The sequence below is a fragment of the Amphibalanus amphitrite genome, unplaced genomic scaffold (assembly GCF_019059575.1).
Source record: "Amphibalanus amphitrite isolate SeventyFive unplaced genomic scaffold, NRLGWU_Aamphi_draft 001087F_arrow, whole genome shotgun sequence".
Taxonomy (NCBI): domain Eukaryota; kingdom Metazoa; phylum Arthropoda; class Thecostraca; order Balanomorpha; family Balanidae; genus Amphibalanus; species Amphibalanus amphitrite.
This window is the reverse complement of record NW_024882581.1, coordinates 23,698-49,665: the sequence shown is the minus strand read 5'-3', so window position 1 is coordinate 49,665 and position 25,968 is coordinate 23,698. Positions and strand designations below refer to the sequence as shown.

General features: G+C 48.0%; 2 protein-coding genes and 1 long non-coding RNA gene across 3 annotated transcripts; 2 read left to right on the top strand and 1 right to left on the bottom strand.

Moving 5' to 3' along the window:
* Window positions 1–1,873: 1,873 nt before the first annotated feature.
* On the bottom strand, window positions 1,874–3,493 carry LOC122369967. Its single transcript, XR_006254497.1, has 3 exons — window positions 3,297–3,493; window positions 2,579–2,659; window positions 1,874–2,211 (listed from the first exon to the last, which is right to left on the bottom strand). It is a non-coding gene; the product is annotated as an uncharacterized LOC122369967 (long non-coding RNA).
* Window positions 3,494–3,815: 322 nt separating this feature from the next.
* LOC122369966 (dnaJ homolog subfamily B member 9-like) lies at window positions 3,816–5,124 on the top strand. The gene has a single exon (XM_043345154.1). It carries the CDS (start codon window positions 4,069–4,071, stop codon window positions 4,792–4,794), a length of 726 nt encoding a protein of 241 aa, XP_043201089.1. The 5' UTR covers window positions 3,816–4,068; the 3' UTR covers window positions 4,795–5,124.
* A 2,598-nt stretch (window positions 5,125–7,722) lies between these two features.
* On the top strand, window positions 7,723–9,694 carry LOC122369976. The gene is made up of 2 exons (XM_043345174.1): window positions 7,723–8,047; window positions 8,579–9,694. The coding sequence occupies exons 1-2, from the start codon at window positions 7,953–7,955 to the stop codon at window positions 9,573–9,575; spliced, it is 1,092 nt and encodes a 363-aa protein (XP_043201109.1). The 5' UTR covers window positions 7,723–7,952; the 3' UTR covers window positions 9,576–9,694.
* The last annotated feature ends 16,274 nt before the right edge of the window (window positions 9,695–25,968 follow it).

The following is a 25,968-nucleotide window of genomic DNA, read 5'->3' as shown; positions in this document are numbered from 1 at the left end:
AACTAATTCTTCCCAAGAAGTCCCCCACTACATTAGTGATGCAAGTTTGACTGGGGTATATTAGAGATGCAAATTACATGAAAAGATGTTATATTTTATGTTAAGATTGAGAAACCGTGCTTATAGTGGAAGGTATGTTAATGATGCAAACATATTAGCGAACTGGGAGTGGTCACTGGTCACCTGCTAATTTTGCGTCATTCCGCTAACGCTAGTTGAGCCAGTTATTGCTTGAAGCGTCATAACTTCGGTATAACTATACATCATTATTTGTTGGCTATTAACTGAGATCTGATTTCTTTATCTTTTAAAGAAGACTTAATATAAGAGAGATGGTAGCATCGTCTTGGTGTCATATCTGATCAAAGCGGCCATCCTCCAATGTCCCAACTTACCCCGCGGCGGGGGGTCAGTTGGGCCAAGGCCTAAGGCAAGTTGGTACACTAGGAAAAACAGTTTATCTAAACACATTTTTATTCATGTTTCACATGAACAATCATCGCTAATCCATGCGGGCATTAACGACAAAACACAAACGTTTGCAGTACTCCTGCGGCAAACAAAAAGGCACACACAACGACACTAGAAGAGAATATTTTCACAGCAAGAAAATCACTTTTGGTACCTGAAACACATTTGTAGCGATTATTAACAGCACTTACCTCAGCACGCGCCGACACCACGTTGACAAACAGACGGCGTTACTGTTCATGTACAAAATAAGTTTGAACGCCAACTGTCGAGAAGTATTGGAAATATCCCTTCCGTCCCAACTTACCCCCCCCCCCTGGCACCAACTTGCCCCGGTCACCCCCACTTCACCTCTATCACTCAGCGCCCCAGGGGGCGGTTCTGGTCAACACAGGTGGCCAGGCTGTGGGGCGCCGCCGACCGCCTGGCGGAGGCTGCCACGTAGCCGTGCTCCCCGGTGCGCGCGGAGCGGCACGGCCGTCCAGCGGGCCAGCGAGCGCGCCCCCGCACGTTGGTGCTGGTGCGACGGGCAGTGCTGGTCGGCTGGACCGGAATCTGGGTGGCGTTCCGCCGGCAGCCCTGCGCGCCTCCAAACTGGTGCAGAGCGGACTGGCGGCCAGCAGTGGGCAGCTGGCCCCACCTCTGCTGAAAGGCAGCGGCAGCCCTCTCCCAGGTGTCGTCCTGGACGACTGCCTCGCACATGAAGGCTGCCCACTCCTGGATGAACGCCACGGTTTGGCGTGTCCGGTCATCTGAGCGTCGCTGCTCAGCTCCACTGACAGCCGCCGCCGCAGCGGCGGGGTCCTCGAAGTCCATTGCGTCGTCGTCGTACTCCTCGGGACTCGGCGACGGCTGGGGCTGCGCGACTCCGGGGGCGCTGGCGGGCGTGGGGACAGGAGGTGACGAGGTGGACGGCTCGGCGACCAGAGGGTCGAACCAGTTGCCTGGCAGCTGCTGGCTGGTCCCCATGGCGATGTCCATCAAGGCCCTCCGCGTCTCCTTTGTCGCCGTCGCCTCCGGCACAGCGCCAGTCTGCTGCCGCACGGCTCGGAGGTGTTTGCAGCCGCCAGTCCGCCGGTTCATCCTGCAGGTGCAGGCGCCGACGTCCGTCATTTAAATGAGGATGAAAGTTTCTCGATTTAAAAACGTTACCTTTTTAACTGACCCTGATCATGGTGTTTCATTAACCCGCACCTTCCTGCGATATAAAAGAGTAAAAGTTACTGGGTGCAGTGGCGCACCCAGGGAGGAGTCAGGGGGACAAAGGGGTCAGCTGACCCTCCCGAAATCTAGCGGGCCCGCTGGTAGGTGCCCGTCCAGTCCTCCGAGACACCCGGTATGACGGCTGGATGACTGGTCCTCAGTATGCGGCATCAAGCTGGGGATTCATGCAGCCAGCCCAGGCCGCCGGGCCCTCTGTCAGTAGACCCCGACAGGCTTTCATACGGCGGGTCTTTGCTGAACCCTCAGGAGGCTCTGCACCAGCAGAATTTTCCATTGGCGGGCCCAGGTCGAGTGCTCGGGCAAAAGTACCCCCCTGCCGAGCTTTACACGGCGAGCCCAAACTGGTATTTCATAAACTAAAGCTCTCACCCAGTACACCACCCTTTGGCCATTCGACATGGAGTCGTACGTCGTCAGGGTGATGTTGGCGGCCTCTTGGTACAGCTGAATCCACTGCAGGGCCGATTCCTTTGACGCCGGACATCGGTAGGCCACAGTGGTGCCCTCCATCAACTCCTGAAACGAAATAATGCAAGGTCTCACTGGGGTATTCTTGTCTGGGACCAATGCACGATCGTATTACCGTAATAGTCAGCTATAATGCAGATGACAAATACTTAGTGACAAGACGCGTTATATTCAAATACAGATCACCGCACACACCACTCATACCAATAATATTGTCATTCACAATTGATAAAACTTTGTTACCGAAGCCTGTGGGGAAAGTTGATAGTTCCATTTTAAAAATGGAAGTTTTCATTCATGAAATGATTGCAACATGGCTCAAACCAATTACATATAATATGTGTTACTGCAAATTGAAATTGCCATCATCGGCAATTGCTATTGCTTTAAGCAAATTGCTATATTTGATGCTCACCGGTTCCAGGTCAGGAATCATATCAAGCTTCTCGCACAAGATGTACTTGGCATCAGCCTTCCAGATTACTTGGAAGTGATCCTGTTGGAAGAAGGAATGTTCCATAAAGTTAGTGGCGGACTTGTACCTATTCAATATTTAATATCAATATAGTAACAATGGTTACACGACTCATAATCTTCACTTACAGCATTTCTTAAAAATTACCTATGTAAAGATTATAATTCTGCTGGTGATACCTATAGCCATGTGGGTAAATGTCAAGTTTAAGTCCTAAGCAGATTTCATGGATAATTTTTTCATATTCTTACATTATTTGGCCGGTACACATGGAGGTCCCCGCTTCAAAATTAGTTAATTTTGAATTTAGTGTTTCCGACCATTATTTGACATCCTGAATCCAAAAATGATACTTATATGTCTCGTAACTAAAAGAAAAACATAATCAAACCTGAACTAACCTTACCTTTTCACCTATAACCTACCAATCTACTACCTACAAACCTACAATGCAACCTAAAACTTACAGCCTAACGTAACCTAAAACATAATTTTTTTGCTGTTACAGATTTGTATCAACAGCGTCACAGTTATAGTTAGGACCTAAACTTGACATATACCTGTATTTCTTGCGCCCTAACCCACAACAACAGCAACAACAACTGTATTTCTTGCAAAGAACATGCACCTAAAATGGAAATACTTATTAATCACCAACCTTTTCCAGCATCTTGAAGCATATATAGGCCTCCGCAATAAACGAGCAAACATGAGACACGAAAAAGGCGCTTTGGATTAAAAGGCGCGCCAGTGGCATCGGAAGAGCTGCCAGATCGGCTGAAATCCCTAGCGCGATTTCGCTTTTTTCCAAGGTGCCTAGAATTCCTCTAGGAATGGCTGAGCCCTATGGTGAATTCAAAATACGCTCGAGGAAAATGTATTTGAAACTTTTGCGCCAGAAATGGCGACAAACTGGTTGAGCGAAAGAAATGAACGATTTGAGGGTCATGTACGAAAATTATCTTAAGATTAATATTTTTTTCTGAATAAGGAAAAAATTAAACAACAAATTTGTGAATAGTCTGAAAAAAATGATACGAAATTTAAACTAAATAATCAATCTTTATACTCTTGAGGATATTCCTGACCGCGTATTGGCCCACGTCCGTGGTGTTTTCGCGCATGCGCACAGGTTTGTTTACAAAGTGATTTTCGTCATGTATTTGACTTCGCGCTCATAGATTTCAATAGATTTGTTGTGACTGGTCCTGCGGGGAGTGCTTGAATAACTCTGGTCTGCCACAAAATCAACTGTGTGTCCAACCTGACATCATTTTCTGCATTTTGTCTTATCATAGTTTGAAGACAGATCAAGATCAATTGTGGCAACTGAAACCGTGGTTCGTGTGTGTCAGGAAGCAAGGAAGGATATTGATACTTTATATAACTGAAGGTAGCAGAAGCTGAAATTGTGACACTTCAAGATCAAGATGAATGTGGGCACTTTGTTTCTGATCATATGTTTTGCCCAAGCATGCTCAGTGCTGGGGAAGAAAGACTATTACAAAGTCTTGGGAGTCAGCAAAAGTGCATCAGAAAAGGAGATCAAGAAGGCCTTCAGAAAACTTGCTCTGAAGTATCATCCAGATAAGAACAAGGAGGAAGGGGCAAGTGAAAAATTCAGGGAAATATCAGAATCTTATGAAGTGCTTTCAGATCCAAAGAAGAGAAAACAATATGATAATGAAGGAGAGTATCACTTCTCTGAGGGACCTGGAGGTGAAGGGCATGCACATTTCTTTGACCTTGATGATATCATGAAGATGTTTGATGATGATATCATGTCAGGCTTTGGTCACAGTTTTGGAGGCTTTGGACATGGTGGAAGTCAGCGAAATCATGCCCATCATAATCAGCAGCATCATGGGTCAAATGGCAGGAGAGGATTTGGAGGCCATCAAAGAATGAATGCTTTTGACTTTGATGATATTTTTGCTGACAACTTTGGCCAAGGAAACTTCTTCATGCATGGTGGACCAGATCCATTTGCTTCTGGTGATAGCTTCTTTGGTTCTCATGCAAGTGCTTTTTCTCATGGAGGAAAAAGTGGTCATGCAAGAGCATCTAGCTATGCAAGTGGCAACAGGCACCAAAGCTGTAGAACTGTTACCAAAAGGGAGGGAAACATGGTGTCAAGTCACACAATTTGTTCATAGAAAGTGTATTGATGCCACTGTATGATCTTGTGCCAGGAAGCTTGAATCTATATTATAATCCCTGTCTGTTAGGAGACTGACTGGGTCTATGGTCTGTGATATGTTGTTTGATCATGATCAGCCTGTATACAAAATTATGCAACACTTGCATAGCAATAGGTCTATCTTGTGGATGAATATCTTTGACTTTTGGCTTAATATATACCTGTAGACTGTAGTCTTGCAATTTTCTTTACTTTTTCCTGAAAGATGATAAGCATGTAAAATTCAGCAGCTGAATATCATTTATTACAATAATAAAGTGAGTGACCACAGTGCAATCGCCAATCATTTGTTGTTTTAGGCACACTGGTATTGAAGTTGCTTGAATTTTATGTCGGCGTCTCCTCCTCCGTCGTGGACTGAGGTCCGTACCTGGCCGAGGAGGGGCCCACGAGCGACCCCTGTGGCCAAGTTGTCGCTGTCTGGGGCCGTGCCGCCGCATCGGAACGGGGAGTCGGGCTGTGACCCGCTGCGCGGGTGGGTGCCAAGTCGATTGAGAACGCAACTACAACGTCTGCATGGGACGATCACGAAACGATGGTTCATATTTTACTTGTTATTGAGCGTGAAATCGATCAACACCCGCAGACATTTATTTCTCCTATATCAATAGCCGAGGGGATGGGGTGGTTAGTGGTAATGTCGAACCTCTTCGCCTTCAACCTGTCACGGCCGAGGGGATGGTGATACCCCTTTACGTTTTTATTTATTTATTTCACGACTGCTTAGAACGCATCATAGAATAGAATAGTAAGTTGAAGGTTGGCATCCCTAATCTTTGATTCAAGTCGAACCGTCCTCGACACTCATGGCATTTTTAGTGGAGACCAGGTCACCGACCTCTGACGTCATAAGTGCACATCTGCAGTGTCCTAAAATGTCGCCTTGCAATGCCGTCAGCGGTGGAGAATCGTGTGCACTGCAAGGAAATGAAACTTGCAGGTATTAGGTAACTTCCCAGCACGGAAAACAGGTACTTGCATCTCGGATTTATCAAAACGGTTTCCTGAGGTCAGGTCACTCACATGACCTCACCATAAGGCATAACTCAATGGGGGAAATATGGAAACTGTTTCTTTGTCGCCGGCCGCTGGGAACGGTCTTACACTACCTCAAGGTCAAGCACATGGAATTGTGATTTCATGCACCCCTTGAAAGGTCCAATGTTTCGCTTTTGCATCGTCGACTTTGCATGACGTCACTGAGCCGGTCATAAGAGTTTTTGTCAATAACTTCCAATCAAATTAAGTAAGCGGCTGGAAAGCCACCGATAAAAGCGCTAAGAGTTCCTGAATCGAGCGAGAGCGACATCCAACACGACACCCTTGATCCTTCGACCAATTCGTGACCTAAGCGGCTTTGACCTGACCTTGACCTCAGGTCAACACAGTAAAATGACCTCTACCGAACAGAAAGAATATCATGTAATACACCGGAACATGGCGAACACGATGCTGCCAACATCGCAGTTCTGCAGTCATGTATGGCGAAGTTATTCGGCTAAAAAGACGAACCCGTTTGGAGGCTGTAACGGTGACCGGTGACCTCGGGGGTCACCTGTTGACCTGAGATCTAGCGATTGGGTAGTGGGTACGCATTGCTACGTCACGTAACACACACGCTAGTTTTTTGCGCGAGGCCCCCGTCCAGTTAGTGATCAGTGACTATGCTCGTTCATGACCGAGGAACTATTTTGAATTATTTGTATTATGTACCTACTTTCTTGTGCCGCTTACCGCTGTTGTTGCTTGGTGGGGCAGGAACCAGGGCTGCGGAGTCGATGGATTTTCGGCGACTCCGACTCCGACTCCGACTCCAGCTTTCAAAAACCAGCTCCGACTCCGACTCCGACTCCGGGCAGAATTGTCGACTCCGACCGACTCCAACTCCCAACTCCGACTCCGCAGACCTAGCAGGGCTGCGGAGTCGACAGATTTTCGGTGACTCCGACTCCGACTCCGGCTCGGGTTTCTAAAATCGACTCCGACTCCGACTCCGGTCACAACTGTCGACTCCGACCGACTCCGACTCCGACTCCGACTCCGACTCCGCAGCCCTGGCAGGAACCGAGGTGAGAGGTGAGAGCGCCGTAAAGGCTTTTCTCCAATACACTTTTTATAGAATTTGGGATAACGGGCTGTCGAATTTTAACAGAGCTCCTACCTCACGTAACAGGTGGTTGTAACTGTTTTACAAATAAAAATAAAAAACGAAAATAAACAATCGAACGGGGTTGAAGCCTGCAGTTCCCACTAAACCGCATACATAATCTATTCGAGCGTCGTGGAACGAGGTCAGATTTCCCGTGCAGGAGCTCTGTCCACACTGCATCGGCTCATCTTTTGCACGGTCGACGCTCAGCTGTGCCGCTGCCGGCCGCGGTCGCCATTCGTCCACCGTTCCAGTCCGCTAGGTCACGACGGTGCGGTGCCGGCGCGTGTCCGCGGCCACCGGCTGCCGTACTCCCGGGCGGCACGATGCAGCGGTGTGCCGAATAGCCACCCCACCGCCGCCGCTGGAGAAAGCAGCACACGGTGCGGCCGTACGCCCGTCCGGCCCGCGCAGTGCAGTGCATCGCACGCCTCTCGCTGTGGCGCACCTCCGCGACCTGTGCTCACGTGCTGTGGTAGTGTTTGGCTATCGACGAACTCGTATCCGTCGGCTGGGCGTGGCCGAGCGGCCTGCTGCTGCAGTCCGAACTGCTGCTGCAGTTCGGACTCTAGCGGTACACCAACCACACTGGGCCGGCGACCTGGGACTCGATCCGGATGCTAGTCAGACTCGACCCGTACTCGCGCCAGACTCGATCCAATCGAGCTGGACTCTGCTGGATTCTACCCTGACAGCGGAGACTCGAATCGGACCTTTCTCGGACTTTCGACTCGGACTCGTACCTACGCATACAGCACGCGTAACGCAAATAAATACTGTGCTTCATCCGGACTTATCCAGCCCGACTCGCTGAGAGAAAACTGCACGACACGAAAACGTCAGATTTGTACAGAACGTATCTAAAGAGTCCCACCGGAGCTGCATGCATGTTTCACCGAGACTGCAGAGTGCAGGTGACCTATACCTGGAGCGAGTGAGTCACCCCAGGCTGCAGGAGGGTGAGCATGCGCCCGCTGCGCCGCCGTCTCGCTCTCTCGCTGCTGCTGACGGGAGTCGGCACTCTCTTCGTGCTCAACAGCTTTGAAAGGCGCCAGCCTTGGTAAGTTTTCCGCGGGGGAGTGTCGAGTGAAATGGAGGGGCGGGGCAGGAATAATTCAGCGACTGTCGTTTCACTGTGATGCATAAATGTTCGCATTGTTATTTTTTATGATTGTACCATCATAAAGGTGCATTGGGAAAAGCCGAAAATTAAATTCGAAGAAGTTTACATGTAATCCGTGTTTTTAATAAAACATGTTTTTTAGAAAAGTGGGTAGAATGCTTACTTTTGCACCGTAGCATACCTATAAATGCGCATTTTTTGGTCACATAAACGCCGCCTCCTTCATGCCATGTGCACATATGAAACAGTGAAAGTCATTCGTATTTGCATACTAGTGAATCGCATCACGTTTTCTCGACACTAGCTTCACCTACCTGTGTTGACACAAATTATAGAGGAAACTGCCCGTTTCGCGCATATGTTTGTGTTTGCACAATTCGATGGAGGCGGTGTGTTTGAGGTGTGTGTTTGTGTTTGTGCAGTTCGGAGAAGCCGGTGTGCTTCACGCGTCTGTTTGTGTTTGGACAGGTCGGAGGAGCCGCTCAGGGGCGGCGGTCGACCGCCAGTGGTGTTCAGCCCAGCACCGCTCCACCCTCCGTCTCCGCACAGTGTGGTGGTGCGACACTCGACCGGGGCGCCGACGGAGGCGCCGTCGGCCGACCTGCGCGCCATGGTACTCACCGAGTACGTCATGGAGGAGACGCAGCCCGGCTCGGGCGTGTGGCGCGCCTCCGCCTGGAACGACACCCAGTTCTCGGCGGCCGAGCTGGCGCTGCTGAGAGGCATCACCGCCTGGCTGGAGAGCGCCAGCGGCCGCTGCGACCGGCTGCAGATGCTGGGCGCGCCGCGCCGCTCCGGGAACGGCGTGCGGCCCGAGCTGCCTGTGTGCGCCGACCCGCCGACGGTGGCCGGCGGACGACGCACGCCCTGTCTCGTCTACCAGCTCGGTGTAGCCGGCGGCGACTGGACGTTCGCCGAGCAGATGGCACGCCGGGACTGTCACGTGTTTGTGCTCGACCACCGCGAGCGTGCCGAGCCTGAGGGTGAGCACTCGTACCACGTGCTGTTCCGGCGGCTGGGCGTCGGCCGGACCACCTACGTGGCGTCGGGCGGCCTGGTGCTGACGCTGGACGGTCTGATGCGCGAGCTGAACCACACGCAGCAGCAGGTGCACTACCTGCGCTCCGACCTCGGCGGCCTGGAGACGGAGATGCTGTTCGACCAGCTGCTGGACCCCAAGTCGCGCCGCCGCCGCCGGTTCGTGCTCGACCGCGTCGACCAGATGTCGCTGCGGCTGCAGCTGCGCAGTCGGGTGGAGCGCGAGCTGACCTTTTACCGGATGCTGGGGAGCGCGCTGCGCCAGCTGGAGCTGCTCGGGTTCGAGCTGGTGCACAGTGCGCCGCTGGCGGCCGGAGACCTGTGGAAGTTCCCCGGTCGGGAGCAGCCCATGGCGCTCATACACGACGTGCTGCTCGTGCGGAAACGGCCGCCTGCCCGGGGCTTCTCCGCCAATATGGTCCTATGAATCGGGCGAATCATCTATTGTACAATTATCTGTGATGTCAATGTACAATGTACATAGAAGATAGGTATAAGCCAATGTATTCTTTTTAACCCGGCAGGCGGTGGGCCTCCCTGCCACCTTCCGCGCGGGGGGGGGGGCATTTTTTGCCCCCTCCCATATCTCCGAAACTACTGGACGGATCCGGAAAATTCAAACGGCATTCGATAGCCCTGTCAAATTTGCCAAAGGGACATACCAAATTTCATTGACCTCGGGGTCACCGATGACGTCACAGCCACAGGTCAGGTCAAAGATAAAATGTTTCACCGTTCACGGGGCTTCTAGGGAAAGCGCTATAACACCGAGTAAAACGCATTTTGTCGAAAATCAGCGATAAGGCGTCAGTTATGTCAGTTCATCTTGTCAGTACATATGTTGTCAGTACATATGTTGCTATAAGAGGTCACTGGTCATACCAGGTCAGGTCACAGGTCAGGTCACCAAGGGTCACCACATGAACCCAACTTTACTAAGGTTGTGCGATGCATGTTTTATGGCCAGTTTTTCATTTTCAACTCAATGGTGTTGGTTATAAGACCATCAGGTACGGTTTAGGTCACTTTCTGGTGGAGGTCAGGTCAAGGTCAGGTAAAAAAAGGTCAAAGTTCAAAGTTGATATTTTTGCATAAATCGGTATTGATTCGATGCAGCTCGTCACGGGGAGTCTAATGGTGGTCTTTGTTTTGCGCTACGAGGTCTAGAATTGCTAAAAATTGAGTTTGAAAATTTGACGTCATCAATTTTGAACAGTTTTTTTGCTATAACTTGGCCAAAAAAAAGAGGTATTGATCTCAAATTTGGTATGTAGATAGAAGGCGGTAGGGACTATCAGATATATTCCGTTTTTTCGAAATTCAAAAAACCTTTTGGATTTTTCGGTAATACCTATATTCAAAAAATCTATTTTTCTATTTTTGTGGGTCAAAATCCAAACAATTCGAAAAACCGAAAGAGCAGTTTTGTAGCCCTTTTGATCCCACACCTTTTATGTCGGAACATGTTTCTGTATCTCTAAAGCTGTAGGCCTGACAGCTCCTCCTGCTTCCCGCGAAACCTTTTTTGGGGTCGAAAATGGCAAAAATGACGTCACTCTGACGTCATTAGCGGCCAACCTATCATAGCCTTTGGAAAAAATTTTGGTCACCATGTGCGCTAGCTACTCCCGGGATGGTACTGAAAGTTTGGTGACGATCGGCGCAGCGGTTCTCGAGATATATCGAAAAAACTAAAAGGGGGGGGGGCAAAAAAATGTCCCCCCACCGCCTGGAAGGTTAAGTTTGAATAATAATAATAATGTTGCATTCGACGAATTTGTTTGTACCACGGGCCTATGCATGACGACTGACGTGGCGAGTTACTATCCGTACTTCTACTTACATACACTAAAAAGTAAACTGTAAAAAAAGTTTAGCACCATAGAGGTACTTTTCAATTGACTAATTTTCAGTACCCTAGCGGTGCTAAGCTAAGCATTTTATTCGTACTTAACTGAGATCTAGTTTAGTACCAAGGTGCTAATATAAGTACCCATATTTGTTTAGCACCCGTGTACTAAATGTAGTACCCTACACCTGCTAGACCAATTTTCAGTACCCTAGCGGTGCTAAACTATAAAAGGTGCTAAGAATAGCATGCAGTTAGTACCTTCTAGTGGTGTCAATTACGGAAAATTGGAATACCGATACCAAACCAAATACTAACCAAAATCGTGGGGAAATACCGAAACCAAACCAACTTGGGAAAATGAGGGAAATACCAACTTTTTACCGATTCCTTACCCTCTTATACATTAGTGAGGGTTCATGATACCAACAAAATACCAAACACATTACGATTGAAATACCAAATACCAAGTTGGTATCGGTTTGGTATCGGTATCCCAAAAAGTTGGTATCCGATTGACATCTCTAGTACCTTCCGTACTCACATATGAACCGTTTTAGCGCTATTGTTACCCCACGACAAGTAGAATAATGCTAACGAAAGCATTGGGGCTGAAAGTAGAATATCTATACTAGTTAAAGCTGCTGCATGAAAAGTTCGCAAAAACTGCTTTCTTTAGCAGCACATACTTTCACTAGTACTGCAAAAAGGACTGATCAATTACCAAAAAGGAAATTGTGTAAGGCCGAAAAGACGTGCAAAAAAGGTTATATCCTAGATAAGTGATAACTACAAGTCTCAATGATTGTGTTTTGCATTCTGCAATATTCCCGTGAAAGTGCATCTTTCAAGCATCCAACACATTATAACATTAAAAAAATAATAATGGAACATTTATTAACACTTCATATCATCTGCATGAAAAACAAATGTAAATATATACACAAACAAACGCACGGGAAATAACGAAAGGTCGCTCATATACCTGCACACGCGCAGTGACCGACGATTAACGCGAGATCGACTGGGGGAGGCGGGGGGGGGGGGCGTTGAACCGACGTTCCGTTCATGGCCATAAGTTCGACCTCATCCACGACCAGACGGCGTTTAGTGATAGACGGAATCGGAGACCCCGTGTTGTTGTCGTAGTTGTCCTCCATTGTAAGTGGTAGTCGACGGAAGAACTGACCAGGCCCCATGCCTGGAGCAAAAAAAAAAACTGGATCAGTTTCAAGATTTTTTTTCTGTTGGGAGCTATTTTCGCAAACAACACAACTTTCCTTCAGACCAAGAAGCGCGATTTGCCAAAGTCGGAATATGAAGCACTTAAACAATATTACTAGGTCGTTCAATAAGTAAGGTAAAATGTACCATAGTTCATTTATATGAGGAATTCAAGCAAAATCAAAAATGCCTTCTGATTCTTTGAACAATTTTCTACACAACCTTCGAAACTGTTTTTAGGAGTTTGGCTTATTGTCCGAACACGGTCGGTGTGAAAACATTGATGTAGCAGAGTTCCGTTCTAAAAATCCCCGGTTTGTCACGCGAGCCAAAATTCACCTCAAAATGAGTCGAGTTGACCCTGATGACGCTATTGCCATAGGCAATGCTTGCTGGTGAACAGCTGGTACGATTTCAACAAGAACACAGCAGTGTAAGAGACAAAGTTCTAGAGCAGGGTAGACTTGTGCCCGCAGGCCTCTCTGGACTTAAGGCGCAATCTGTAAAGCCGGGGAGCTGATTATGGAGACCCGAAGCATCTGCGTGACTGCTTTCATTTACAGAGTAAAGTGTCATGTAGGAACAGTTCTAGGCATCATCAGATATGCTTGATATTTACAAGGTCATCACGAGGTTAATAAAGCCAAAGAGCTCACTGAACAACAGAAGGACGCCCAGCGAGGCATCAGTGTGGGATCGGCTTTGCTTTAGCAGTACAGGAAAGCTGAAGTACAACCGTGATCTTGCGCCGTCCCACTTGAACCTGTTTTGGACCACCGGAATCTTAACTGATCAGACAATCGATAAAATAATCAAGACATAGCTTTGGAATAGCAATAAGGAGTTTTCCAAGCAGGATTTCAACGCCGGGTGGAGTGCTGGGATAAGCGCGTGCGCCTGAACGGTGATTGGATGTAGGTGCCAGTTCCGAAGGCTGGGGAGGCTGGCCGAAGAAACTTGCTAACAAATGCTTATAGCCAATTTGTAGACGATATTTCAATGAACATATGCTGCTAGTTTTGTGTCGTTGCATCAAATATGGACTGAAATACGTGTGATTTTACCTTACTTATTGAACGACCTAGTAGATAATGTCAAAAGATACAACGTGTCAGACTCACCAAAGTCGATCAACGTCGGTGTCGGTGGCATGTTGATGTGTCGGTGGCAAATGCTCATGTACCACCCGGCCCCGGAGCACTTCACTTCACTTCACTGCACCGCTGCACTGCACTTCCCTCCACCTCACTGCCTCCCGGAGCAGGGGCACGCACTCCCATGCCACGCACGACGGATTCCACCGATAATAGCTGATTTAAGCTATCATTCCAGAGCTATCACTCGGTGGCATGTGCCCGGAGCACTTCACTTCACTTCATTTCACTTCATATACCGGAGCACGTGCACACACTCCCACCACGACCAACGGACTCCACTAAAATGGCGCAACACGTGGCCGGAAACAGCTGGCACGCGCATGCGCATATCGCTCTGCGCCGTCAAAACGTGCTAAAGGGCTGGTGATAAGACTCCCAGAGATTTGTAAAGCAGGGCTTAGCTACTTTCTTTGGCGCCAATTTCAAATTTGTTTCCTCTGTAAGCATGTCCGGTTCTATTGTGATACTAACGTAAGCACCATATTCAGCATTACCAACTTCTAAAACGCTTAAAATGGTTCTAATTAGAAATCCAGCTTGAAAGAGCACTCACTGATGGACTGGGTACTAGCAGAAGTAGACGTTAAGCTCAGTAGAAGAATAGGTGATCTAAACTTATAATATTTGATGGGAATGTTAGCTATCATTAGCACAGTAGGTATTAGCACCATGCTTCTTTGTAAATACGTCGTAGGGTTCTTTTGACGCTAAAAGGTGCTACGAATAGCAGCCGTTAGTACCCCAAATGCTAAACTTTTTTTTACAGTGACAGGCCTCACGGGTTATAGCGGTAGGTTTTGCACCTAGAAAATTAAGTGTACTTCAGGCTATATCTTCGTCGTCTTAAGCTTTTAAGTGTTGACGATGCGATCGACTTGTTGGTTCACAAGCCGGCCATGATCGTGTAAAATGGCTTCGTCGTAGATCTGTAAGGTGTGTCGCGGTATGTTTGTTAAGGTGTATCGCGGTATGTGTCTTTTGGTTTATAGCTAGAAATTCGTGTATCGCGGTATGTTCTTTATGTTTTCGCTCGCCTTTTGACTCGCCTTTATCGTCGAGGTCAGCGTAGTCAGAACCGTAAGTCACTGTCGCCCGATCGATTTTAGCCTCAGACCGAGTGACAGGACTTATCCACCTTTGGGCGAGTATATAACCGCAGCGGGGAGTGAGAACGGGGTCAGTGCCTGTACGCCGACCAGGCTGCAACGCTGCACCCGACCTCATCCACGCTGCTGGTAAGCTGGCTCGAAGGTAGGTTCCGACTACGCAGGGATGCTGTGCGGGCTCAAGGCACATCCCATAGATAGGTAGGAGCAAGCGGGTGGAGGGTTAGGTTAGCATGCGTGGCGTTAGGGTATTGTTAGGGTAGATTGCGTTCGCGGTAGGAAATTAAAATGATTACGTCAAATTAGCGCAGTCCGTTATGACCACATCACGAAATTATGAACAATAAATGGGGCGGTGAATTGACCAGATGCTTTTGGTAACGGGATGAGTCGGAGGAGAACGGTGATTGAGCGGAGTCTGACTTTATCGGTACATTAGTAAAGTCATCAATGGCCAGGAGCTTCACTCCTAAACCCATAAGGGCGCGCTACCAACCGCGGCGTGCCTCAAAATGGCGGAGTGATTCACACTGTTACCACGATGCATTGTAACTTAACGTAAAATAGTGGAATTAGACATTGGGATGTTCGTGGCCCGAGTGGCAGTCGGGCACAGGCTGGGAGACGTCTTAGCCTAACACGGACATCATGTAGAGTAGTAGTTATACAATCAGAGGGGTGGCTGCGAAAGGCCAAAAGGACCGGCCCGAGCCCCCCTACATAAATGGTGCTCATCGGCCGGGAAACGTTCTTTCAAGTGACATTCGAGGAGTGAACAACGTTTTTCATCCGGTTGGTCAGGCACGCCATTACGTAAGACTTAAACTGCATTAATGAAACGCCCTGCCGTAATAACTCCGAAGCGCTTGTTAGTACGTGGTTTTGTAAATCTTAAACTGTGTAAACAAACGGCTAACAGTAAGTCGTAAAAACGTTTTTCAATTAATCCTGAGCAATAGGATCTTGGTATGGGGTACGACGCTAACGTAAGACTTAAACTGCATTTGGCGAGACGGCCCACAGTAAATCCAGCGCGCGTGTTCAGTACGAGATTTTGTAAATCATAAATTGTAAAAATCAAACGGCTGATAGTAAGTCGCAACGATCGAATGAATCTTGAAAGAACGGTTGATGTGCCATTATTCTAAATTTATTAAATTTACTCCGCTCAATATCCGAACTTCTAGGAACAATCGAGCCAGACCAGCAGCCAAAATTGTTAGGCAAAAGCTTGCTATGACTGCAATAAAAATGAGAAACAATGAAAACTTGAGTGAGTGACGAGTGATATTGGTGAGAAGCGAGAGTGTAGAATGTTGCGAGTCGCTAAGAAGGAAAAAGTTTCTCGAGCTGGTGCGAGTATGTTAAATGAATGAATGATGCATTTCTAGAATGGAGAGTGTAAGCTGAATGAAAGAATGAAAATGGAATGCGAGTTGTGAGTATGTTGATATTAGATGGACAATGCCTATCTGAAGTTGAGTGAATTGTGAGTATGTTGAGCGAAAATGAAGGATTCGCCTGAACTTAGCATGCAATGAAAATATGTAAATTCCCATCTCGATCGTAACATTCACATATTTACGATTAGCGGGAGGCTTGTTTTGATTAACTCAGTAATGTGTGCATTGTTCATTTACTCATTTTGATTGGATAAATTATTGCCTTCCCATAAAAATTATTCATTTAAATTATACCTTTGTACTGCATAAAACTTTAACTGTACTGTTGATGCATGTTTTGGGTTCCTTTGTTTTGCCCGCCATTCACTTTTCAACCTAACAGTCGCGGAAATTTTCGATGATTGAAAGACTAAAATTTAATTTAGATTTAACCATGTTAAAAAGGACTTGGTCATCAAGATATGAAATGACATATTATATGTATAGCATAACTCCGCTATTGACGCCTTCCCGACCAATTAAAAATAAGGTAGAGTATTTTGTGTTCATTCAACTTCGCAGTCGCGAAAGATCCTAAATTATCGGAAAACTCAATCAGATTTCGCTACAATGATAAATCACCAAATGAAACTATAACGGCTGGGACATAAACATCTGCCAAATGAATTTCAGATTACACATCATATTATCTAATTTATCAAAAAGATTGTAAAAAAGTTGTGTATTTCAATGCAATCGTGAAATTTCCCCCTAATATTGATTGAAAATAACGTTTTATCACACGGTTAAATATGTAGGAACATAAAAATGGACGTAAGATTCGTTAATATTTGAAGTATGAAAAGTGTTTGTCATTGGTTGTAATTAAAATAATTGGTAGATTCATAATCCTCGACTGTTAATTGCCATCTGGCTATCACAGAATCACTGCGAGAATGGCGTACCGGCTATCAATTTTTGTAAAAAAAAGGGTCTAAGCATTTTGTGTGCATTTCAACTTAACTTTCATAAAAGTAGGTACTAGGATTATTGGAGGTTTTTTTATTCAGAATTTGACGATTTCATTATACAATTAAGAGTATAGAATCGAAGGTTGCAATTTTTCAATATTCGGCTTATAAAGGGGATAAATTCGTTAAAGGTTTCTCACGATGGCTGCAGAATACACTAGGACAAGCGCAAAGCTACACTTTTGCCTTTGATTAAACAAAGTGACTGCTATCTTTCGTTCTCAGAATCGCCCAAGAATAGCGCATGATTTAACGTGTAAAATGGCCTATTTTACGTAGCAATTGAATTCATAAGCAATAAAAACCAACGTTTATTAAAGACATTCAGTATTTAATGTCGGATTTTCTCAATGGTATGCCACAATTGCTTTCAATTGTTTCGACCATCAAATGTTTTGCGAGCGCGCTAATTTTAATGATAGGAAATTGTGATTTATGAACAGTCAATAATCTTATTTTGCCAAAGTGAAAGTATCATTCTTTCCGGGAATAAACAAACTAGAGATATGATTTGATAAAAGATGCAATACCGGCCACATAATATCGATCGTACTACAAACAATCTGGCTGGTTGCAAGTCAAAATTACCATATACCAATAGGGCCAGAGGTTATGTCAAATCAAATCACACATAGTTGGCATGCGGCTATAAATGGTGAGGGTAAGGAGTAAATTCCGGCATTTACAAGCTTTGGTGAAACAGACTCTTGGTAACCAGTTAAAATACTGGTGATGATCGTAAAAAGATTTATGGTAGTCGCGGCGTGAATTTGAGAGATCGACATCTAGTACGTACAAATGTGAAAACACGTCAGTCAGCCATATGGCTTGTCCGATGCAAAACACGTCAATTACCCATGCATATGGGTTGTCCGATGCAAAACACATCAGTCAACCATATGGGCTGTCAGATGCAGAACCACGTCCCACGTCAGTCATTCGTGGTCAACATGTGGCAAATTGCAAGTGCGAACTGTCAGATGCAGAACCACGTCCCACGTCAGTCATTCGTGGACAACCTTGGGTTGCCAATTGCAAGTGCGAGCTGCCAGCTGCCAGCTGGTATACGATTTGCCTTTTACAAAGTTTTAACTGTAGCACTTCTGTTTCAAATAGAGAAGAAATCCAAAAAGCATGTATGTATTTACTGATGAACCGATACTCGATAGTTATAAATAATACCATCAGCTTATTGTCACCTGGGTGAATTGTTTTAGATCGTAGCTGAGGGCACAGATTTAGCTACATAAATGCACAAAGAAACACAGAATGGTCGATGATTGCAAAAAAAATATGATATGAATAGGTTTATTTTGTTACATTTTATTCATAAAAGATTATTTAAGTAAATATATTTAATATGTCATAAAATATGACCTATGCCGTAATCAATGGTGTCTCAATTCGGAACTTTTCTTTCGGATCAAGCATTTTCGTTGATTTCCCCTAACGAAGCTCTAACGTACCCTTCTTTAATACTCGAGCAGCGCCACTCGAAACAAATTTCAGAATTTCATCGGCGCCCATCATTGCAGTCTTGATGCTAAATGCAACGCGTGCGGTGACACTGACACCAGCCCCGGGGCGAATTGTCGGCTTTTTGCAACCAACACTGCTCGGCGACTGAACGATAGTGGCATATTGTTTCTACGTATCCTGAACGTTCCTGACGGTTATTTCTGTGGCGGATCACAAGCTCTAATCGAATCATTGGCCGATGCCTATGCTGGCTAACCAGGTTGGAAAAGGAACATAAGAGATTAAAAAGAAGTCGGTTAAATCTTACGTGTCAAGAATCTATGTAAAACCAGTAAAAACATAAACGAAGGCACTGAAATTAAAACAACGATAAGGGAATGCGTTTAGAACTTATACGATGCTGATGGATTATTTGTGCTTTACCCATTAAATTATAACCACTCATTTAATCGTGTTATAGCGGCGAACGTCAAGACAATAACCATTGCGATAACAACGGATGAACATCAAATACCTAGTTTCAAAGCAATATCTGAACTGATAGATTTAAATTTTGCAGATCTTCTACACATTTAGATTTAGCGCGACATATTATGTGTTGACATGTCTACGCAATATAGCGGCCGGTTCACCAATCCGAGGCAAAACTGAAACCTGGGACGGGTGCGAGAAAATTCGGTGACTACTCATTTTGGGTGTCGGGCGTCGGCAGGAGCGCACGGCCATGCTGTGCAAATAACGTAAAATTCAGACTTGAAACGGTCGCCAGTGTACTAAAGTACACGTTTTCTCGCCGAGTTAGCTGTCACAAGTGATCGGTCAGCTGTCAGTCGAGTGGTCGGGTAACGGAAATCAATAGAGTTCAACGGGTCAAATATACGTCGACGCTACACTAGTCATCAGGTCGGCACAAGACGTTATTCCTCGTAGCGACGCATTCAGATCGGGCAAAGCTGATAAAATCTCTGTGGGAACTAGCAAAAATTACCTATCCACTGAATGTCCAAAGATATGGCATATGCTCGCATATTTATTGTTCGGCCCACCAACGTTACCACTAATTCAATGGCATATATAGCAGTATATTTAGAAAACAGTATTTACCACTGGGAAGTACCTTTTGGGATTCAACCTCTAGAAATAAGCATATTTGTAGAGCTTATTGCGCCGTCAGAAATATTACGACTTCTTAGATTTTGCAGTATTTTGAAACATAGGCCATAAAACTTGCGATACATCTGTCATTTTCAGAATGAGATTTAAAAGCAAAGTCCGTTTTTCATTATGCAACAATTTTAAAGTAAACATCCTTCAGCATCTGTGTGAGGGATGCCACGCTTTTAGGAACAGTACCTACTTCAATTTAAATTAGGGCATGGCTAATTGCCCGTGGAGGCGCAAATGGACTGATAGTGTAACTTGGGTGTAACCATGGTAGTGTGACAGTATCTATATTCAATACCTATGAATGCCTTATCAACTTTACCGTCACGCATCCATTCGACTGCTATTCAACGTTCTCGTTTCACAAAAACATCGTAATTCTATCTTTTATCATGTGTCCAGCCTAACTAACGTTATAAATGCTTAAATAAACCAAGGACATAATTCCGTCTCATTCGCCAAGTTGCGTTTAGCTATACAGTGCAATTAGATTCGAATCATCACTTCAATCACCCTGCTCTGCTTCCCCTGTCGCAAAGATTGCTCAGAATGACAGCCCTTCTATTTGCAATGGTAGCTTCCTTCAATCGTTCGCCTGTCAGAGCAATAAAGGAAGGATCAGCATAGAAAGACAAGGCGGTCCGTGACTAAAAAAAAAAAACAACAATTAATCAATAAATAAGACGTCACTCGTTGGTTCTGATCACGATAGTAAGGCGATAAAGCATCTACGATGCTTGATGCTTCGAAAAATAGTAGTGGCTTAAAAAGTGGACATTTGTGTCTTAACTTTACTTAAACGTTGCGCTACTTTATGCTAGGCTTTCTTTTCGCAATTGTCAAAGGTTGGCAACAAGTGACCACAGCGGCCAGAGTATCTATCCCGACACCGCAACGGACGAATTAATAAGAAATGTAAATCCGCCCAGATAATGGCCTCTCAATGGTCGCTGCGGACACGGTTTATGGGATCCATATTGGCCGTATTATTATCCCTTTTCAAAAGACTGAAGTACCTATAGCGATTTATCTCCACTACTATGTTGGCTAAAAAAAAAGTTCATAACGACTGTTTAAAACTGAAGAACCCGTCATTCATTCTACAACGTATAACGTAAATTTACCTTACCAAATCACATAGGGAAATATTCCCTCTAAAGGGTGAGTATACAGTACATCCTAAAGGCAAGTATTTAGTTATGGGGAGAACCCCAACCAACTTAATAATTTAATGAAAATAAACAATCAACGTCAAAGGTAAGCAATAGCTTTGGCCTCAATTTCTATCACAGGGAAATGTTACAATGCTACCACGCTGCTATTACATTTTGCAAGCTGCCGCCACACTTATAATGGTGTTGGAGCAATGGGCCTTTTGCTGTAACCATGAATACCCGATTTGACACATGTAATGGCAGCGTGCTGCTATCTTCGGTGAGACAAAGCCCAGTGTTCAAAATGCTCGTTTCGATCCGGCCAAAGCAGTGCAAATTGGGATGGCTATTTGGGAGATCAGACCGGTCGTGCCAGCCGTGATGGATAACAAGAACGACCCCGGCGAACTGCCGAAGTTAACTACCCAGAGGCTACCCTTTTGCTTCATCCCGGCTGGTATCGATTTGGAATTCACCTTCGTGCATCCTTTTGTGACCTCCAAATAGCGAAATCAGATTTCGCAAAATAAATACACTAGCTTGACACATAGATGTAAAACCCTGCCTAGTTCACGACCAGTGGACAAACACTACGCCCAATAGATGTAGTGGCAACACATGCTTTATGACACCATGTAGAAATGTCTCCTGGTAACTGGACAACTATAGGTATAAAATTTGACTGCATGTAGATCGAGCTTGCATCTGCATGAATGCCAATATGTAAAAATTGTAGCGGGGATGTATGTAACTAATCGAGCTTGCATCTGCATGAATGCCAATATGTAAAATTGTAGCGGGGATGTATGTAACTATGTATGTATGTATGTATGTATGTATGTATGTATTATGTATGTCGCCATGTATATTAGTGTGGATGAAGGAAAATTGCCGTCGTAATACCGTCATACGTGGCGCTTACGGCTGAAACAATGTACGTGTGGTTGTATGAGTGTAGGTAACAGTATGCTGGCAGGCCAGCGGTGACCCGGACAGCAGTGACGGAGGACAAGCAAAGGGGCGAACGGGCCCGGAGCGCTAATGGCGTGCCGAACACCTCCGGTGCGTCGTACCGCACTGGCGAGACCCTGACCACCTCCGTCCAAACCCTCGAGTCATCCGCGGTGCCGGGAGGTGGCAAGTACGACGGCAATCACATGAACGTCCACGGCGGCAAGCACGGCGGCGATCAGACGAACAACCCCGGTGGACCGACCCCGCGGAACCGGCCGATCATCCGGTCACCGACGGCTGAGACATCCCGAGGCGCGACCCACCAAACTACATTGCCAACTGTTCAGCCCGTGGGCCGACCAGACCGCCACCTGGATGGTGCCCATCCGACTGACGGCAATCACCAAGCGACGGGCACCAGATAACGCCCCGAGCCCAAGCAAACGAGCCGACGGCTCCACGCCCACCCCAGGGGCTCCGAAATCGCAACAGGACTCAGCTGCAGCGCCGCAGGCCCCAGCTGCTGCACCCGAATGCACAAGCGGATGCCGTGCGGAAAGACAAGGCAAAGCTGCAGAACGTGATGACGCTGCGATCGCTGCTGCTGCTGTGGCGGCAACGAGGCCACCACGAACGCTGCCGTGTGTCCACATCAGCAATTACGGCAGCACCATCCTGGAAACGACACGCCGAGCTATACTGCCATCTGGTGAGCCCGGGTGACGGTCAGGACCACCACCTGTATCGCATGCGACCACTTGGCAACCGACAATAGCAACGAGTACCACCATGTGGAGTCCCAAAGCGGCCGAGCCAAAGCCAAAGTCGCATCCTAAGCTGCTGTACCGCAAGCCAAGCTGCCGCAGCGAACCGCAAATGGTAACGCTGCAGAAGCTGATGCCGCGCGGAAAGAGAGCACATGCTGCAGGACACGATGACGCTGCAGAAACGGATGCTACGCAAAAGGGCGGACGCCACTGCAGAGCAAGATGTTGCCGAGGCGCCGCACTACAATGCTTTTTGATTACTGGTGCGCTGCGCCATCGTCGCCGTGGAGGCGCGCGCACCCACCATGCCGTGGAGGCTGGTGCGCCGCGCACATCGTAGCCGTGGAGGCGCGCGCACCCACCAATGCCGTGGAGGCTGGTGCGCCGCGCACATCGTCGCCGTGGGGGCGCGCGCACCCAACATGCCGTGGTGGCTGGTGCGCCGCGCACATCGTCGCCGTGGAGGCGCGCGTACCCACCAATGCCGTGGAGGCTGGTGCGCCGCGCACATCGTCGCCGTGGGGGCGCGCGCACCCAACATGCCGTGGAGGCTGGTGCGCCGCGAACATCGTCGCCCGTCGCCGTGGAGGCGCGCGCACCCACCATGCCGTGGAGGCTGGTGCGCCGCGCACATCGTAGCCGTGGAGGCGCGCGCACCCACCAATGCCGTGGAGGCTGGTGCGCCGCGCACATCGTCGCCGTGGAGGCGCGCGCACCCAACATGCCGTGGAGGCTGGTGCGCCGCGAACATCGTCGCCGTGGAGGCTGGTGCGCCGCGCACATCGTAGCCGTGGAGGCGCGCGCACCCACCAATGCCGTGGAGGCTGGTGCGCCGCGCACATCGTCGCCGTGGGGGCGCGCGCACCCAACATGCCGTGGAGGCTGGTGCGCCGCGCACATCGTAGCCGTGGAGGCGCGCGCACCCACCAATGCCGTGGAGGCTGGTGCGCCGCGCACATCGTCGCCGTGGAGGCGCGCGCACCCAACATGCCGTGGAGGCTGGTGCGCCGCGAACATCGTCGCCGTGGAGGCGCGCGCACCCAACATGCCGTGGAGGCTGGTGCGCCGCGCACATCGTAGCCGTGGAGGCGCGCGTACCCACCAATGCCGTGGAGGCTGGTGCGCCATCGTCGCCGTGGAGGCGCGCGCACCCAACATGCCGTGGAGGCTGGTGCGCCGCGCACATCGTAGCCGTGGAGGCGCGCGCACCCCCCAATGCCGTGGAGGCTGGTGCGCCGCGCACATCGTCGCCGTGGAGGCGCACACCCACCGAAGCCGTGGAGGCTGGTGCGCCGCGCACATCGTCGCCGTGGAGGCGCGCGCACCCACCAATGCCGTGGAGGCTGGTGCGCCGCGAATGTCGTCGCCATGGAGGCGCGCGCACCCGACATGCCGTGGAGGCTGGTGCGCCGCGCACATCGTCGCCGAAAAGGACACCGTCGCGCCAGTGTTGCAGGACATGATGAAACTGCAAAAGCGAAATGCCGCGCGGGGATGCCGATGCTGCGGAAACGCCAAGATGCTGCAGTAGTGGACGACGCTGCACGATGTTGAGGGACATGTGGACGAAGGAGAAGCTGCGGAAGCTGACCGTCGCGGAGCCGTCGCCGAAGAGGAAACCGTCGCGGTGCCGTCGCGGCAGAGGAAGTCGTGACGCTAAACAAAAAAAACACACAAAAACGGATTGCCGAGCCGCCCCAAAGTAAGGGGATTTAACCCCAGGCCCAAAGAGGGGGGCATTTATGTAAGGTGTGTCGCGGTATGTTTGTTAAGGTGTATCGCGGTATGTGTCTTTTGGTTTATAGCTAGAAATTCGTGTATCGCGGTATGTTCTTTATGTTTTCGCTCGCCTTTTGACTCGCCTTTATCGTCGAGGTCAGCGTAGTCAGAACCGTAAGTCACTGTCGCCCGATCGATTTTAGCCTCAGACCGAGTGACAGGACTTATCCACCTTTGGGCGAGTATATAACCGCAGCGGGGAGTGAGAACGGGGTCAGTGCCTGTACGCCGACCAGGCTGCAACGCTGCACCCGACCTCATCCACGCTGCTGGTAAGCTGGCTCGAAGGTAGGTTCCGACTACGCAGGGATGCTGTGCGGGCTCAAGGCACATCCCATAGATAGGTAGGAGCAAGCGGGTGGAGGGTTAGGTTAGCATGCGTGGCGTTAGGGTATTGTTAGGGTAGATTGCGTTCGCGGTAGGAAATTAAAATGATTACGTCAAATTAGCGCAGTCCGTTATGACCACATCACGAAATTATGAACAATAAATGGGGCGGTGAATTGACCAGATGCTTTTGGTAACGGGATGAGTCGGAGGAGAACGGTGATTGAGCGGAGTCTGACTTTATCGGTACATTAGTAAAGTCATCAATGGCCAGGAGCTTCACTCCTAAACCCATAAGGGCGCGCTACCAACCGCGGCGTGCCTCAAAATGGCGGAGTGATTCACACTGTTACCACGATGCATTGTAACTTAACGTAAAATAGTGGAATTAGACATTGGGATGTTCGTGGCCCGAGTGGCAGTCGGGCACAGGCTGGGAGACGTCTTAGCCTAACACGGACATCATGTAGAGTAGTAGTTATACAATCAGAGGGGTGGCTGCGAAAGGCCAAAAGGACCGGCACGAGCCCCCCCCCCCTACAGATCGATTAGTTTCTGAGATATAACCGGAAATGTAAAAGTGCAAAACCTACCGCTTAACCGCAGGTTGTTGTTTCATTAGACAAACACTATTCGTTAGAATTGTGTTTTTAACCGCAGGTTGTTTGAAAAGACAAACACTATTCGTTAGAATTGTGTTTTTCTATGAAAAACAACCGGAGCGGTCGTTGTCCGGGCTATGTTTTGCAAGTCTGGCAGCGAATTTCTATTGAAAAACAACCGGAGCGGTCGTTCTCCGGGCTATGTTTTGCATAGAATTGTGTTTTTCTATTGAAAAATAACCGCAGGTTGTTTGAAAAGACAAACACTATTCGTTAGAATTGTGTTTTTCTATGAAAAACAACCGGAGCGGTCGTTGTCCGGGCTATGTTTTGCAAGTCTGGCAGCGAATTTCTATTGAAAAACAACCGGAGCGGTCGTTCTCCGGGCTATGTTTTGCATAGAATTGTGTTTTTCTATTGAAAAACAACCGGAGCGGTCGTTCTCCGGGCTATGTTTTGCAAAGTTGGCCTGAGATTGGGGCAACTTGACGGGGGCCTAGACGAAATGTACAATCTTCGTAAAAAGTTCAGTGTATGGGCTCCCGGAGGCGATCTACCTGATGGCATCGGTCGCTACTCGCTTAAAACCTCGTGGCACGTGGCACGTGCGTTTCAATTTTCGCCCATGTTAAGTCAATGGGGTTTTGGACACTTTTTGCGCGATCGCTAATAGCGGGAAAACGAGCCAAGAAGGAGGTGGTTTTCTTCCCAGCATTTTATGGCAAACACGTTCAGGTACACGCTCGTGTGCGCCGTATACCCGCCAGAATCTCGGAACACCTCTATGCACAAGGTCAAAGTTGGAATTTTGCTGTGTCCCATGTTAAGTCAATGGACGGCGATGC